General features: G+C 46.0%; 1 protein-coding gene across 1 annotated transcript; it reads right to left on the bottom strand.

Annotated features, from left to right (window-relative positions):
• Nucleotides 1-9,918: 9,918 nt before the first annotated feature.
• LOC116738524 lies at nt 9,919-10,901 on the bottom strand. The gene has a single exon (XM_032597681.1). The coding sequence runs from the start codon at nt 10,696-10,698 to the stop codon at nt 9,991-9,993; it is 708 nt and encodes a 235-aa protein (XP_032453572.1). The 5' UTR covers nt 10,699-10,901; the 3' UTR covers nt 9,919-9,990.
• Nucleotides 10,902-18,636: the final 7,735 nt, after the last annotated feature.

The following is an 18,636-nucleotide window of genomic DNA, read 5'->3' as shown; positions in this document are numbered from 1 at the left end:
ATATAACTCATGAATTTTTCAGTTTCGCATCGGCTATGCCACTTGATCGCTCGGCAATACGCGACACCTTATTGCTGCAGGGTGCGCTGCGCCGTTTTACGATTGAATACTAATTTTCCTCCCCATCCCTCTCAGGGTTCGAGTTTCTCGAGGGCGTTTAAGTGCTACTTACTGTTAGCAACAATGTGTCGGCGACGCTCACATCGCCTTGTAATCGAGACGCGTCGTTGAATTTTTCAGTCCGTCCTGCTCTATAGCTTCTGTGACTCAGTGCGTGTGTGCTGTATTATGTGGACGAAAAAAGCGTACTTATTCGCGGGGTCGTCGTCGGCGCAAGTATATGCAGCGATTGTAAAGTTAAATTTTCTTTAAAGAGCTGTTGTCGGCAGGTCGGATAAGGATCGAACGCGAGGGTCGTTGCTTAATTACTGGGCTTGTATATGTAAGAGGCGCGTTTTTATATAATTATCGTGTGTTTGCTCCTATCGTTGAACTCGCCTATACTTATATTATATTTTCAAAGCACACACCGATCGCATCGATCAACGAATCAACAGATTATATTTACATACAACACACATAGATAGGTATATGCAAAGCGTGCACGTCGTTAAAATTTTAAGAGCACTACTTTTTCCTCTACATACTCGAGCGTGAGAGACATCGCTGCACTTCAATAACGTGTACACTATGCAGAGCGCGCGAAATTGAAATTCGATCCGGCTGGATCACGGAAGACGAGCAATTAAAATTTATCAGCGAAATGCAAGAACGGTGCGAGCTCTCGTTTCTCCGAGACTCGCATCGTCGAATGCATATCAACAGCGACCGCGAAGACTATTACATAAGCTCCTTACACCTTCGGTATATGCTAATGGCGCGCGTTTTCTCTTCGTTGTTTTATTTTTTCTTCGCTCTTTTTTTTAATGACTCTCGCGAGAGCGCTCTATACGAGAGCTAACTTCCTTTGCGTGTCTCGCGAATTTCTAATGGCGAATCGAGTTTTTTTTATGAGTCTCCGGGCGCGCGGATGAGGTGCAGTTTCGTTCATTGAATCGCCGCTGATAGGATCTACTCCCGCGCGCGGACACGATTGTGCTTCATGTTTTTAATCGGCTGGAGAATCTTAATGAACTGCTATTACGCGGAGTATAAGCGCAAATATTGCTCGACATCAGCTCCGTCGGGTTTTTCTCTAATTCGTATCGTGTGGTACTTCGTCTCGTGTAGCACAAAGAGATATATTTCCTCGGCATCGTTCAATCATATGCGCAGAGCGTATTACCCCGTGTAATTCGCTCGTCCCTCGGGGAGGAAGAGGATGATTTCCAGCGAGCTACTCGATATTCGATAAATCCCGGAGTCGCGTCGAAATGATCGGGTAGCCTCTGCTTAAACACGTGAATGATGCGCAGCCGTCGCCCAGCGGTAGCATCAGATTCATCCCGAGGCGGTGATTGACCAGCCGCGAGAGAGTCTTATGCTCGATGAGTGGTCACGACGACGACTTTTCCGAGGTTGTTAGGGCTGTTTTATTTTATTTTTTGACGGTTAGGTACGGCGTATTGTGCAAATATTCCAAAGAGACAAAGTCTCCAATTCAAAGGCAAAATGAATGCGTACCCGCAAACATAATACGCGCATGTAAGCAACCCCCATATATATATATTTTTTTCAAAATATACGCACAAGCGAAGAGGCAGCTCCTCGCTCGAAGCTATACGCGGCGCGTAAGTATACAACTGCAGCCGTCATCAGGCGTGTAAAATGAAAAAGAAGCGAGGCAAAAAGAAGGAGGAGCCCAGACGGGCATAAAGCAGCGCCGGTAGCAGGCATCAGCGAGTGCAACTGCACAGCTAGAAACACACTCGCGAGCGCGAGCGCGAATTGAAATCTGTCTCGCGGCACTACTGCACACTCGCGTACAGCGCTGAGTAGGGAGAGAAACACGCCTAGTATACACTATACAGTATACGTACCGCGCACCCACGCACGCCATATACGCGATATGGGCAACGGGCCGCGATCGTCGTTATACGTGTGTTAAAGGCATACGCGTGTAGAGGGAAAAGGAAGAGGAGGCATCAGAGAGCAGAAGCCTTGGCTTTCCGCGCTCGCTCTTAATGCCAGTAATCATGGCGCGCGAGCGCCCGTAAATGTTGATACTGCGCACGCACACACACACACACACACACATGCGCATAGTTTTCCCCGAGTATGGTCTTTCTGTCTTTTTTCCTCGCTCAGCGCGCTCTGTCCTCAAGTATTATACGCGCGGGCACGACGATTTCACAACCGAGAGAAACTATTAAAAATACCGTGTTTAAGAGGAGGAGGATAGACATCGCGCGCGCAAATGGCTCGCGAATGCGAAAGCGAGGCGAATCGCGCGCGTAGAGGTATGCGTTGTATAAAGTGTAGAGCCGCGCGCTTTTTATGAAAAAAATGAGCAGGTCTACTGTATATGCAATAGCTTATTTTTATCTTTGAGTGTCGCGACCGTGCGGTTATTAATATATACGCGTCCGCGTTTCTCTTTCCTTCTTTTGAAGGTAATGCGCGTTTACCGATTTACTTTGTACAGCCTATACTTACTCCAAAGAAGAATTATACGCGCACACCGAGAGAGTGAGACAGTATCAATAAGTCGACGCGTATAACAAGCCCTTGCGCATCATCATCGCTGCACACGCATCAGCGGCCGTAAAATAAAATTTGATCAAATTTGTAACTCGTCCCCATGCACACGTACCTATATATATATATATATATATATATATACACCATCCGCGGCACAAAAGAAGCAGCAGAAAGTATCCACGCACTCTCCGCGATCTCGTGCGCGTATACGAGAGAAGAAGGGGTAGATACATCCGACGGCTGCAAGGAGGATCGCCCGCGGGGGCACGAACGCGTGGCGAATCGTTAAATGAACGCCGGCCGCCGCACTGCTTCTCTTCTCTCTCCCTTTTGATTCTCCCGCTGCTGTATATATACTCGTATATGTATAGCCCGAGCTGCTGCTGCAACCCTTTAGAGAGAGAGAGAGAGAGAGAGAGAGAGAGAGAGAGAGAGAGCGGGCAATTTATACTTTCGAAAGCGAAAAACGAATAACGGCGAGCTTTCGAAGAATATAACGCGCTCGGCGGAATTAGTATCGGCTAATTGAATCGGAGAGGAGCGATATCGCCGAATCATAAATCCATAAACGCGCAAGAGAGAGAGCGCGCTAGCATCATTAATCTGCGACGACTTTCAGACTGCGGGAGCTGGAGAAGGGGTGAGGAGGAGTTTCAGAAGTGTCTCGCGGCGTAATGGACGCGAGCGAGCTGCGCAGGAGGGAAAGAGTTTAATGCCTGCGATGCAGAACGAAAAGACTGACGACTCGATGGAAAAACTTGGACGGTGCTGCGATCGATATGCGCGAGCTGGCGAGTTTAATTGGAAATGAAAGGATGAGGCGCGTGTTGCGGCGATGGATTATTGCGCTGTGTCTGCAAGTATTGACATATAATCGCAGCGCTTGCGAAACGGAAGCCGGTCGCGCAACCGTTCGACTGATAGAATAATAATTTTAATGATAGTATAATATAAAAAAAAAGAAAAACAGCCGCTGACAAGCCGTAATTGAAAGCAAAAAATTCGACGAATGAAAAGATGTATCAGTTAACGAGCCACGCGCGCGCGCGCTCGCTTCGAAATGGAGAACAAAGTGGTGGCAATCTCGCGAAACAAAAAAAAACCCGAGATTCCGCACGTCGGCGCGACCCCGATAATTTGCCCTGCGCGCTGCGGTATAACACCGGCATCGCGCACAAAAGACTGCAAAAAAAGGACGCGCGCTGCTGAGGCGGGAGAGATAATCACGTGCGTGTAATGAGCCTACGCATGATAAATAACGCGATGGCGTTAATGACGAGTGTGTGACACATTCTCTCCGGAGAGGTGCGTTGCTCTTTTTGCGGAGTACGTTTTTTTTTTGTTTCCCGCGTCAGCCAGAGCAGGTGAGCGAGTGCGAGTGTGCCCGCATAGGTAAAAAGCGTGTATAGGTTTTTGGATTTGGAGTGCTTTTAGCGAACGACTTTTGACGTAATAAGACTTATAGAGAGGTGCTGAAAAATTAATGTAGTTGTAGGGAGGGACGCCTAATTGAATTTAAGCCTACAAAAATATAATTAATAAATCATGATATAAGGTGTTTTTGTAATACTTGAGAATTTTTTACGAGCAGTCGACAAAGTTTCAAAGCGACTTTCACTTCATGAAACATATATATTTTAGCGATTTTTTCTCGCATCGCCACCATACGTTTCATGTTCACAAATGCAAATATATCAATTATAATTTCTGCGTCACATTATAACTCAAGAAAAATCAATCAAACCCAGACTGCAGTCATTCATCAACCTGAATTTTTCGCAGTTCTCCCTTATTTTCCAAAGCCAGCCCTTCCGCGGCGCAGACGAGCAATTTAAAATTTTCGTCTTGGCAGTCCAGCAGCCTCGGCTGAGTTAGAGGCTCGCGTACGAACCGCGAATTCCAGCACGAGAGCATCCGCTCCCTATATACTTCTATACACATGCATACACACGCGCGTGCATGTACCTGCCTCCCGCAAGACTGCTCGGCGCGATAAGCTCACGAAATGTTTTGTAAGTGTGTTTTAGCATCTCGGCCGGCGGTATACGCGAGTCTTGTATTGCATAAAGGAGGGAATAAAAAACAAGCGCCGCCGCTTATACTGCCACCACGGGTTAAAGCGCTGATATTAATTAAGATAAGTGCGAGGCTAATTCTTGTTATTTCCCGGTAAAGAGAATCCGGATTGCAGGAGCTGGCCAAGAGCTATAAGCGAAACTCTGCGATTTGTACGTCAGGGTTGGCTTATTTAAATTTCAGATACAATACGTAAGTAGAAATAAACTACCTTAAACTTTACCGCAGGATTACACGAGGCTTATACAGAATACATCAGTCGTTATTATGTCGTAGTTGCGGCCAATAAAAATACGCGGCAATAATAAGAGAGAATGTTTTTATTGCCGACGACGCAGCTTATTATGTGCGGAAAAAGTAACTACCGCGAAAGCACTTATTCGAATCAAGAGCGATAAAGCATTTATGCAACTCCATCATAGCCGGGCATTATTCCGCCTCCGTATATGCACAATGCTATTATACTGTTGTACTTCTCGAACTAGCTACCGCAAATAAAAAATAAAGGAAAAGAGGAGAAAACGGTAGCACTCGCGCGCGCGTAAAATAATTGAACGAAAACGCGCGGAAGCCGAGCTCTCTCTCTCTCTCTATCTCTATCTCTGCACAACCCTGGTAGAAATGTCAACGGTTCAATGGCTTAGCAATGGCTTATTTAACCAATAACGCAAATGAACCGCTTAGAAAACCGCTAAATAACCGCTTACTGTAATAGAAGCTTATGCACAGCTCCTTGCAGTTAATTTGCTTAAATCCAGTTGACTAGCCATACGTATACAATTGTCAGGTTAAAACTTTTATTAATGACTATAAATTTACCTATATGATTGATTGTAATTGGAAAAAGGTTAGGTTTAAAATGCAAAGGATATGCAACAATTTGTAGATAATATATTCAAGTTGTATCTAGATAGGTTAAGAGGTTAGGATAATCACCAGCTAAATGAATCAATTTAATTTTATTAATATTTCAATTTTTTTCATTTAATATAGTCCTATTCTACTATCTGAACAAGGTTTATATGATACGCATGCACTGCACTTCATTTCACTTGACCGTAGCAAGTCATGAACTGTTATTTCATAATGTCATGCTGTCTGATCAAATAAAATAAATAGAAATTGTTTATATTAGCAATTTAAATAGTGCAAAATGTCTTGTTCAATAAGACTAAACTAAAAAAGAACCCATTCAAACATTCATTGTGGCTTTGAGTACATAAGATAAGAATTTCACATTTTTCTTGGCATCGGTGATTTTTGACCAAAATCTCAAATCAGTCAATTAAATTATTTTGAAAATGCCAAGAGCTGATTAATAAGCTGAAGCAATCTTTATTGTATTATTACTTTAATTGACTGATAAATCACATCTATTTATAGAGGTTTAAGGTGAAGCTATTCGCGCCGTCGATGACGCGCGTTTGATAATTGCGAGAAAAATAGTGTATAACGCACACATTATACAGGCGCTATAAGAAAAAAGAGTTTCTTTTTTTGCTTATACGTGCGAGCGCTGATGTTTGAGATTCTTTACATGATTGAACCCCCGTCGCTATAGACCATACACGGCTTTTCTCCTACTCGCGCACGTTGATGAAGCAGCTATTATCCACAATTGCTAGCCTCTCTCGCAGCGCGTAGCCGTTCAATTTGCGTATAAACGGCACAGAAATCCAACTGACGTAACTCATACAGTCTCTCGCTGTATGTCGGGTACGAAAATTTAGTTAAAAAATTTTCTTTGTTTTTTAAAGCGTACGACGCTCGCGATTTACGATTCTAACTTGACAAACTTATCCCTCGGAGTAAATCAATCAGTTTGGATGTACAGAGTGTATCCGACGCGGAGCAATTTGCAGTTAAAAATAGGTCGACTCTGCTATTGCTTGACTTACGGCTACAAATTACTGGAAACCGTTACAGCTAGCCGCCGCAGTGTACAGTAGTTTTCGCGCGTGATTCATGCCGTACACTTCCATCGCTCGCGAGTATAGAAAGCGGCGTTGTTTTTTTATTTCCGCTCCTTAGGTCCTCGATTCCTCGCAAGCTCCCGAAAGCTTTCTCGCGTCGATGGAAGGGGTGCGAGGACACGAAAAGCGCGAGGAATGTTTATACCCCGCCGACTATATATTATACTCTCGGTGTGCTGCGCTTACACGCAGTAGCGGCGATTATGCTAATGGCTGCATGTCTCTCGGCACTAAATTAGCCGCGCTCGCACTTTCGACGCTGTACAACACGCGTATATAGACGGGAAAAAAAATCAAAGCCTGTATACTGCATCGCATGCAACTTTATACTGCTTTTCTCGCGTGAAGCGCGGCTGAATTGTAAAAAAAAAGCGAGAAGAAGGAGAAATACAAGCAACGGCCGAATGCAAATACGAGCTCGAGCCTCGCGGGCTTAAGATCCTTATCCTCGCGGCGCGCGCGCGGCCTCCTTTTATACCTATATACACATACGCGCGCAGTATTAGCAGTAGCTCGCGATGTCTTCTCTCTCGCTCGCTCGCGTAATTAATTCGTCCGCTTATTAATTTATCGCTTCTTTCACGCGAGCATCAGCTTTCTCTCTTTCCTGCGCGTACACCGGTGTATGTGTAGGTATATGCGTGCATACGTATGAGCGCACGCGGGCTCTGTGATCTGTGCCGCGCCGCTTTTCCGCTGAAAGAGTTACGTGTACTGTTTGCCCAGCGCGTGTACAGCTCTCGCGCGGCTTTTCAGCGCCGATGATGAGACGTTGCGCGAGCTGGTTTTTCCTTAATTGGGCCTCTATGTGCCGGAGTCATTAGCCGCCGCGAGCTATACGTATCGCGTTGATGCTGCGAGGATTATAGTACCAGCTCGAGGAGATTTCCGATACCTACTCGGCACTTCGTGTTTATTCAAGGAATATCGTATAAGCTTATCTGCTTTCGCGTTATATTACATTATAATCGACGGTTAATTGAATGGGCTATTTTATTTAACAGCGAGCGCTTACGCGGCCGTTCAATTAGATTGCGTCATGAATATTCAAGTGCGTAATTCTTCAGCCGGAGAGTAGCATCAGCGCGTTATAATAAGAATGCAATGGAGCTTTAGAAACGTTACGTGCGCACAGAAGAAAAGTCTTTCCATAAAACACCAAGTTAAACTTTCGGATTCAAGCTATCGTTACTCGACGATTCTCGAATCCTTTTTATACATTATCACCGCGCGCATAACACACGTCAACAAAGAGCAATTATACACTATATGCACTTGCGCAATAGCTCTCGAAACGAAATATCCCGTAGACTGGAGGGAAAAAAAGCGACTCGCGGCGGCGGTCGTGTAATTCCTCTGATCCTCCGAAAAAGAGCCTCTCCAAATTGAATGGTTCTCGCGCGCGCGCGCGAGCGGCTTTTTTCCTTCTACTCCTCGCCGTTTAGCCGCGGCTTCCCGCGAGCAGAAAGATTACAGGCCGGTCGAGCGTGTCGATCGCTCTCGACGCTTCGTCACGGACAAGTTGCAGGTGAGGAAGTCCGGAACTCGGTCCTCTCTTCTGCTTCTTCTATCCTTTTTCCTTTTTCTGTTGTTTTTTTTTTTTATTATTCGACGTACACCGTGAAAAAGAGCGACTCGATTCTCTCTCCGATGTATTAGAGACGAGGAAGTCGAGGGCCTGTTGTACTTGTATAATGCTCGCGAGGATAATATAATAGCGTGTAACGCGGTAGCGATTTGATGCATTTATGCGCGGGGGATGATTTCATTTCATGCGCGTGTGTATACGGGGGCTTCAATTGTCGGATACGCGCCGTGGAGGATGGTGGTTAAATAATAATACGATTTGGATATGAAAACGCTTTCCGTAACGCAGAAAGAGAGAGAGAGAGAGAGAGAGAGAGAGAGAGAGAGAGAGAAAGAGAGAGAGAGAGAGAGAGAGATCTTATCATCTTATGGACTATTTTCCAGGCTCGTCGTGCGTTTCTCATCAAACATTTATCGCTTATAGGCTTATTGAATAATGTGCTCGGCATATTGTGGTTTGATTTGATGAACGTGCTTGTGCCTTGTTATATGCGTACGTTTATACCGTTTTATAAATATTGAAAAATGTGTAATGCGACATCGTCGAGAGCTGCTCGCTTGAATAATTTCAATAAAATTCTGCCCCGAACCCCATACAGCCCGTGTTGTACGCGACGGAAAAAAAATACTTTTCAATTATGGATACGACGTTCCCGTTGTCAGTACACATGCCACCCATCAAGAAGTGAACGAGGAAGAGCAGTCATTACCCTGCGCGAGACGCGCTGCATCGTCATTCATAATTAATCCGCGTGTGCCCCGGTCGCGTCGGCAACCAGCCGTATTAATAGAATAACAAAATACGTGTAACGCACATACTCGTTATACCCCCTCGTGTCTGTGTGTGTGTGTGTGTGTGTGTGTATGCATTGAATAACAAGACGCGTAAATAGAGCAAAGCAGACGCGTGTATGTGTATCGAAAAAGAAGCAATGACGGCGGCGCAGCTTTGCGCCTCGGAAAAGCGGAATTATAGAATAGCCGCGCGAAAGATTACAAGGCTCTGAATCGAGCGAAGACGAAGCAGAGAAGGAGGGGGAGGAGGTGGAGGAATATAGCCCGCGAGCCAGTCTGCTCAGAGATAACAAGCGGCTCGACGAGAGAGCTCTCCTTGTACACTTTGCTCGCGCGCACAGTGTGTTATATAGCCGCGTTATATGCATCACAAGGTGCAGCACTGCATGCACCGGGTGAAAGGAGCCGCCACGGCGCGCTTTATCATTACGCCGGAGCGAGCCGACGGACGGACGGACGGCCGAGTGCTACTAGCATTTCTCGCTCGCTCTCGTCAATAATTTATATCGATGTACGGCTGCCGCCGCTCGTTTCTACCGGTCGTAACAGCCTCGTTGCTGCTGCTGCTGCTGCTTCTTTCTTTCTTTCTCCTCTTCTCCCGCAGTCGGATGGATATGCCGTGTTGCAGAGGAGCTGTATGTTGTTGGTCGAAAACAGGAGGAGGACAGGCTGGCTTTGGTATTGGGAGGGATATGTGGATGCGTCTGGAAACAACGATAAATATTTATTCAGTCGGGCGGTAGAATCGCGGACTCTATACCCTTTATAAGAATGATGGGATAACAGAAGCCTCGTTAGACTTGAATTTTGTCCGAGGTATTGCTTTATAGGGAGTGATTAGAGCTGATTGACGTTTGGATAGAAAATGTTTTATTAGAGTTAATATAAACGTCGATAATAATCTTAAAACGGATATCCATCACAGTACCAGTGCCATCGTCGCGATCTCACACGGCTTCGACGTGCCCTCGTAAATTGCGTTGCCCTGCAAGTCTCGAAAACTCATGATGTTCATATTATTCAAATACTCGAATCCTTGCTTTTCGAGGGCAGCATGTGTAAATGACGACGTGAACAATCCACAGACGACAGGCGCTTTTCTATCCCTGGCTAGAGTGACAGCGGAATGCACCAAAGCTTTGAACAAACCTCGAGATCGACGGGTAGAATCCACGCAGACGATGTTCAGTTTCATGGCGGTTTTGAATTCGGGGAATCGTTGGAAAATGTCTACACTGCTGTTGGCAACGCGCAGAACCAGATCGAAAAAGTCTGACAGCAACTTTGATTTCGGTGGATCTTTTCTCGTGTCGTTTGGAGAATTGCAGTCAATGGTACTTGTAGAATTTGGGTTGTCTACTATGGAATACATCAGCACACCGGCAATCTGTTGCGTCTCAAGGTGTACAGCGATGAGACCCGATGAACTAGCCACGAGAGACTTATGCCTTGTTTCGAAATCTTCCTTTATGGTGCGCCAGTCTTTTTCCGTGATCTGGTCCTCGTTCTTAGCAAAGTACGTCTTCAGCAGATATTCTTTCAGATAAAAATGCTGCATTATAAAACCCAAAAGAAGCGGCCTGTCCTGGTCCTTCAAATCTCGGATTTCGTAGTCATTGGGTAACATTCCGTAGGTTCAGCCGTCGAAAAAATAATGTAAACTAGCACTAAATATTCAAACCGTTTGACTTCGCATGAAAAACTCGACTGATAAATTGACCAAAATTTATCGATCAAATTGAATTAAATTCTTTTTTTTATCTTCTTCACGAAACAGTAATTTGCAGCAACACAACGCTTGGATGAATGTGCGCACTCACATCATCAAAAAAGTATAACTTAAAAAGCTTTTCATTACACTTACAAAGTTCTTGATAAAGTTATATAAATAGTTAGTGCGCATTCATCCAAGCGCTTATTGTGGTACTAAGCAACAGTTTTCCTTTTATATGAACAAAGATAACTTTATTCTTTCTTATCACTGCAATGATACAGAAAACTATAGTACTTTTAGAGGCTTCGACGATTACTGCGAATTCCGTAGATAAAATTACGTATAATATCTAGTATAATGCGGCATTTTTCTTGTCATTTCTGTCAGTCTGCGAGCACGCAAAATGAATCAAAACAATAGTTTTGGACTGGTTTCTCTCGCCGATTGATCGGCTCTAGTATCTATTTCCTATAAGAAATATATTTCCCTCATCAGTATTCAAGCGCATAGTGCGTATATAGCGGTGTGCCAACCATGCCAAAACTGTCTGGCTGGCCAGACTACTGTTTGGGCAATAACTGCAGATTGATTGGCAAAGAATGACTAATTTTAAAACAAAACATGAGATGTTATAATAATGTTATAATATTCAATAACAGTGTTTGAAAAATAAGTCTACGAGACACAAATAAATACTTTGTATCTTACTCAATCTGGAGAGATATGTATTTAGCGCTATAGACACATTTTACGAAGAACTTGTAATCTATAAGACGCATCTGGGTTAATCCATTTCGTAGGTATCGGGCAAAGTGAAGAGACGCAATATCAGCAAGCAAATTGAAAGTTGTTAAACATGTATATCCATGATAAAGCCCAGATAAAATCTCGAGTAAATCAAGCGCGAGTCGATACGAGCAATTTTTCACTCAATAAATCCCAAATCTTTTCTATACTCATCCTCTATAACTGTGTCTCGTGACCCAAATGATAGGACGCTTAATATGCATACTAAAACTTTACTGCACAGCCGTGCACATATCTCACGTGCCACTTGCTCGATGCAAGCCATATCCTACGAACTCGTTGCAGCCGAGAGGATATCCTTCAGAGGAAAAGATGATTATGATATATGATTTTGAAAATTGACGACGCTTGCACAAAAAGCTCCTCATATAACTGCACACCCTTTTTTATCGTATTTCTGGCAATTTTGCCCAAACCGCCGAGTCGGGAAGAAAGCGTTTACAACTCGCCACCGCTCATTACACGCCAAGCTTCCCAGAGAGAGAATTTTTCTCCTCGTGTCACTCGCTCAACATTAATTCCACCGCAAAGCAGGCGATTGGCCGGCGAGACATGCGCGCGGCCAATGACAGCCTCTAACAAGCGCACACCTCCAATTATCTCCTAATTTTCCAGTTTTCCGCCCAAACATCATCATCGCCATCGTCGTCGTGAACTTTCTCCTCTTACCGAAGAACAAAGAGCCCCGCGCGCAATAAACAAAACTGCAGTCCTCCCCTCGCGCGCGTATGTAACGAGATGAAAATGGAAGGCCTCAATTTTTCGATAATAAATTCTTTTCCCGGTAAAGGAGCGAGTGGCTGAGCAGCGGGCCAGGGCACAGTGTTAGCCGTCGATTCCGCGAAGGCAATTTCTTATTGCTCCAACGAGCAGCAGCCATATCCGCGCGCGCGCGAGAGAGAGAGAGAGAGAGACTCTCTCGGTTACCCTGTGCAGTGTAATGGCGGCCATAAGAAAAACCGGCAGCAGCACATATACATATACACACGCGCGCATGCAGTGCATTCAATCATCTCTCTCGCGCTCTCTGAAATGAAGGAAGTGCGTATAGAGCGAGAGCGGCGTCATTAAATAATAAGTGGACGCGCCGACGGGGAGCGAAGCTTCGCATAGGCAGGAGCCCTGTGTGTGTATATACGTACACTCGTATAGTCTATATGGTATATATAGAGGAACGTTCACGGCTCGCGCGCCGTGTAAACTGGATTAGTGACGCCGAGGTAGATCCCACTTTGCTGCCTCTCTTCGCTCTCTCCCTTGCGCTCCTTCCAATTTCCAACGCGCGCGCGCGCGCGCGCGACTTTAAAAAAAACGACTCGCTCGAGACAATGCAGGCACGTAATACGTATATCCTCTCTCTCGGAGGAAGAAGAAGAAGAAGAAGAAGAAGAAGAAGAAGAAGGAGAAGAAGAACGAAGGAGATGAGCGAGTGTAACGGCACAAAAACAGCCAACTGTTATAACGCGCCGTGGCAATTTCTAATTGAACCCTTTATTAATGAGGCATTTCATTTTGCTCGTTTATATTGTGTGCGCGCGAGCGCGATGTGTGTACCGTATTATACATCATCGACTAGCTGCATATGTGGACTCTGAGCTCTGAGCGAGTTCCCGCGAGCGATGCGGGGAGCGTTATTGAAATCGGAGATGATTTTTCCGCTCATGATCCGCGCGTTTTTCCTCGTTAGGCCGGGGATTAGAGGCTCGGTTATCACCGGGATTTGCAAGGCTGCGTATGGTGATCGAAAAATTAAATCTCGACTGCAGGTTCGTGGGTTACTACAATAGTTTCGATGTTTATTCTGCGTAACGATTTTCCCTTGTACGCGGATTTATCTTCCAGCGCGCAAAACGAGTATTTTACGACACACGCGAAAACTTTAAACGATTTTATCTCTGAGCTGTAGAAGCCGGAGCTTAATCGGGTATAGAGAGGTCGACGAGAAGAAAGCTGCTTACCGATTAATACAAGACACGGCGAGCTCAAAATTCACGGATAGGATTAAGAAACATTTACTGCCGCGATATCGTATAACAGGTTCTCTCTCGCGTTTGTGAGGCAAAAAGGCTTAAACTTTATGCGTCAAATAGCGCAGCTGTGACTGCGAGCCGATGTGTATAAACATAAAAATATAATGCTATACTCTGACTGTAATCAATTCAGCGCAAGCATCGCTTATTCGCATGATAACGGCCGCGAACAATTTCCGCTTCGCGAAGCCATTTGGCGAAAAACCAGTCAGCCGAGAAAACGTCCATCCCGCAGCAGCAGCGCAGTGAAGCTCTCGATATATACAAAAGGTCCAATTCGGAGACAATAGCGGCCGCAATATCCTCCGATGAGCGATCCGCGCGAAAAAAATCGCGAGCAATATTCCGCACCAGAGATATATACAGCATATATCCTTTGTCTCCGTCACGATCGAGAAACTCGTCCATCAGTTCGGCGAACAAAGCTCGATAAAGCATAAATTATCCGGCGTTAACGGCTCGAAAAAAAAGTCAAAAAGGAAAAGCCGTAAAGCGCTTCTGCTTCTTCTTCTTCGTTCCAGCGCACGGTTGCGGTCGTCGCAGCAACAATTGAAGCCACTTCTCCCGCGCGAAATTGCGCGTTCCGGCGTCCGGCACAGCGGAAAACGCGTTCGAGAGAGAGGGAGCGAGCGAAGGAATGCATTATATAAAAGGGAGACACGATTCTCAGGAGCAGACCACCGCGACGCGATGGCTCCCACGGAGTCTCGCGCTCGGAGCGCAAAAAGCGAGCTTGCCACGCGGCTACTTTTTCGAAGCCACTTCCTCTATACTCTCCCTCAACTTGACGAATTAGCGCGAGCGAGAGGCGCGAAGCCGTTGCGGTGTGCGGCCTCTGCGCGGACGGACGAGCATCGGAGAGAGAGAGAGAGAGAGAGAGAGTAGTGCCGCGGTGTACCGATTCGACGTGATGAATTGCTCGTGCCGAGAGAGCCAGTCAAATTCAATTACTTTTTTCTCGCCGAGCCGGGCCTTTTTAAGTCCTCCCCGCTCGCTTGCGCGCGCCCGTTTTACAGTTTATAAGAGACGCGCTTCCTCCAATTACTTTGGGATGAGTATTGCCGTAACTTTGTGGGAGTTCGTGGGAGCTGAGAGCGAGGGACAGGCGTGAAGCTCGAGATTGTTTCGAGGATATATTATGTGATGCGGCATGTTTTGACGTTGGCTATTGGCTGTAGCTCTAGCGATTTACTTTTTTTGCTTTCTAATGCGTGATTGAATTCTAGGAAAAAACAGAAGCCGAGCGATCGACTCCTCATCATCGCGCGGTGTACACATATTGTGATAACTGACAAAACAGTGCTGCAATAAACGCGAGCGAAATAAGCCGCCGACAAATCGTCTGTTAACTCGGCGGCGGCGGCGGCGGCGGCGGCAGCGTCTCGATACCCTTGTATTCATAAATTAAGCCACGATATATGCCCGCGTGCGCGCCGCCGCAAATTACGATTTACGAGAGTGTACAGTGTTCTCGAGCCTGCTGCTGCGGAGCCGAGGGATTAAAAAGCCATATCCTCTCTCTCTCTCTCTCTCTCTCTCTCTCTCTCTCTCTCTCTCTCTCTCTCTCTCTCTCTCTCTCTCTCTCTCTCTCTCTCTCTCTCTCTCTCTCTCTCTCTCTCTCTCTCTCTCTCTCTCTCCGAAAAATAACGAACACATAAGCAGCGGCGTACGCCTCGTCGAAAATTAGCATCGCATACGCGCGTATACACCGCAGGCTTTGCGTTTTATCGTCGCGTGCATTACACACGAAACTTTTACGAGAGCTGTGTAAGCGGGTACATTAGTGGGCCTCCGCGAGAGAGAGAGAGAGAGATCCGATATATCAATTATAGCCGCTTATTGTTTAAGCCGAGGGGGGGTCCATAAGGAGTCGTAAAGAACCGAGTTTTAAAGGTCCTTAACGCTCTCTGCTCTCTCTCTCTCTCTCTCTCTCTCTCTCTCTCTCTCTCTCTCTCTCTCTCTCTCTCTCTCTCTCTGCTGCTGCTGCTGCAAATGTGATTTCTGCGCGCGCACTTTCTTTCGCGCGCGGGCTGCGCCAATGGCGAGGGCGCAATTTTCGACGCGCGGCCAATCGCGCGCGAGTAGGAACTATAGCCGCCGATCGTAAAGGCGAGCGAGAGCGAGCGCCGTGGCAAATTACATATAGTTTATATTTATATGTACCTATAGGGAGAGCTGGTTGCAGCGCGTGCGACGAATGTGGGAGATCAATGAGAGGAAATGGCTTGGAAGACGTGCGCTTGTGTACATTGTTTTTAGGCTTATTAGAAACTGAGGGATGGGTCGATTGCGAAAGCAGCTCCTTATTCGTATTCTGTATACTGTATAATGTGTGCAAGACGCTCTATAACTTTATATATACCTAATGCCACATCAATGATTCACTCGCATATAATGCTAGTCATAATACACAAACTAGAAAAAAAAATTAGCTCAGTTGGACATCAGCTATTCCTCTATGCCACGCGGAGCAACAGGTATACATATGCGCATAGCGCGAATGACCACTCATCAGCGAAGAAGCTACGTACAACAATGTTTCCAGCAACAAACTTTCTTTTCCTGCACGAGGCAAAATTAAACTCGTATACCCATATAAAAAAAGAGCATATCGAAGTCCTATCCCGCAAAAAAAAAGAATAAAATTGACGAGATTCACTTACACGCGTCGGTTATGAAACTCATAACCAGATTACGTTCCCGCGCACTGCTGCAGTGCACAGAGCCACTCTCCCAACAATGCGGGTATCATATATATATATAGACTCGCGGCGCACAATGCATCCCATTAATAGCTCGCAACTTTCCAATAACCATAACAAATTCCCTCGCGCGCGGGAAGCAAGGCCATTATGAGCGGCGAAAGAAGCTGCGCTGCCGCTCATCAATGGAAAAAGTCACGCCGGTATAGCGTGATAAGGCAAAAATGCGGAGGACGTTCGCGCGCCGGTATAGAGGCTGCGATGCAAAAAGTCCTCGGAGGGCGGGACCGGCTGACGAGCTGGTAACTGCCTGTGAATAATTTAATAGATGTATATATATGTATATCGGCTGCTTCCGTCCCTTTCTCTCTCTCTCTCTCTCTCTCTCTCTCTCTCTCTCTCTCTCTCTCTCTCGCGCGCGCGCGCGCACCGCTTCTTTATGCCGGAGTTCTCGCATCGGTATTTTAATTTTTTGGAGCTTTACTACAGACGCGAGATTACTTTTTCAGCTAAGGCATGTAATTAAAGCACGACCGTGTAAGACTCTTTTTTAAAAACAGAAAAAGCTGATTCAAAACATTGTTTTTCGAGGACGTCGCGCACGGAGAAGTAAAAAGTTTTCTCTCTCTCTCTCTACCCTCCTCGAATATAACATACACGCGCGTTTTTTATTACAACAACATCATATCCCAGCTAAGGCGCCCATTCGCGATCAATTTAACGACGCGGCGCGAGAGAGTGCAGCTCCGCAACTTTCCCCTCGTTTTCTCTCCTTCCTACACATACGCGCGCGTCTTATGGCTAGCCTCAGCCACTCTCTCTCTCTCTCTCTCTCTCTCTTTCCCATACGACTCGGCTATCTGGGCTGCGCATACGTGCAAATTTTGCAAACTTTTTGACGGCGACCCGGTGTATATACTTTTTCTTCTTTCTCTTTCGGCCGTGCTTTTTGCCGGACATTTTTCCCCTTCCCCCAAAGCTCTATACCTTCGTACGACAACGAGTCGTTAATGCTGCCTATATATACACGGGCTGCGCGCGTATGTATCGATTATCAAGTGTCTGCGGTATCTGCGGTGTCGGGCTGCAGATCCTTACGCTTATTACATACATATGCGTGTGTATGGTATTACAGTACATATAAACGGCCAAGTTTACACTTGTTTTGTTTTCCGCAGTCGCGTGCAGACTTAGCTGCGGCCAAACGAGCCGCCGTTAAATAATTGATTAACTGGACTCGTTACCCTTCGCTCCACCTCGTCTCTCTCTCTCTCTCTCTCTCTCTCTCTCTCTCTCTCTCTCTCTCTCTCTCTCTCTCTCTCTGTGTGTGTGTGTGTGTTCTTTCCGGAGAGGGACACGCGGCTTGTACCTATATGTGGCCGATGCGAGTGTAGGTATATGTGTGGAGAGGACTATAAGTCCTGCGGAGCTTGATGGATTACCCCGCGCGCATTCGCTCGCTCGCTCGGGAAAGTGATTGTTGATGGGCATGATGGATGACGAGGTGCGGAATTTTTCCGTCCATCGGGACGCGTAATCGCTGCCGTTGATGCTTTTTGCGATGGGGTTAATACTTTGCGGGGCTTTTTTAACACGGACGGACGGTTTCTCTAAGTGTGTGTGTGTAGCTGAGTTGAATTTGGTTTTATTTGTACGTAGCTGCAGTTGCGGCGCCGGGACAAATCGATTTCGAGTTTTCGCGTGAGCGACTCGGCTGATTGAAGAGATTCGTTGGGGGGAGGTGTCGTGAGAATGCGGCATTACATCGCTAGAGCGATTATCAATTACCAAAACGGAGTAGTTTTCGACTGGTCCTCTCATCAGCGCCGGAACTCTCGGTGTCTCTGACGGGTGGAGATAGATGGCGCACTGGCATCTTTTCGTTTCCCTCATGAAGATATGCGCGCCGAGGTATACAGCGGTGTGCCAGCAATGCTAAAACTGTCTATAGTTTAGCCTGCTGCTTTATCAATAAACTACCTTGTCCATAAAAATGACATTTACGAACGTCGTCGTTGATAATATTATCGACTTCAAACTTTCTACAACAATCCACATCGCGATTATATACCGATACAGGCAAGCGAGTTTTTGTACAACTTTGTATTTTGAATTAAGTAACCATACCTATACAGTTTATTAATAAATGCGGTACGTTTACAAGTTTGCAATAGAATTTCACAGCGTAAACTTTCATAGACCGCGACTATACCAGGAGAGCGTAACCACATCCACTTTGGAGTCGCATATGCAACCTCTATAGGTCGGCACTTTTGTCAGTGAAACCTTTCGTGCGCGCATTACGTCAAACA

Source organism: Nasonia vitripennis, chromosome 2 (genome assembly GCF_009193385.2).
Source record: "Nasonia vitripennis strain AsymCx chromosome 2, Nvit_psr_1.1, whole genome shotgun sequence".
Lineage (NCBI taxonomy): Eukaryota > Metazoa > Arthropoda > Insecta > Hymenoptera > Pteromalidae > Nasonia > Nasonia vitripennis.
This window is presented reverse-complemented; position numbering and strand designations above follow the sequence as displayed.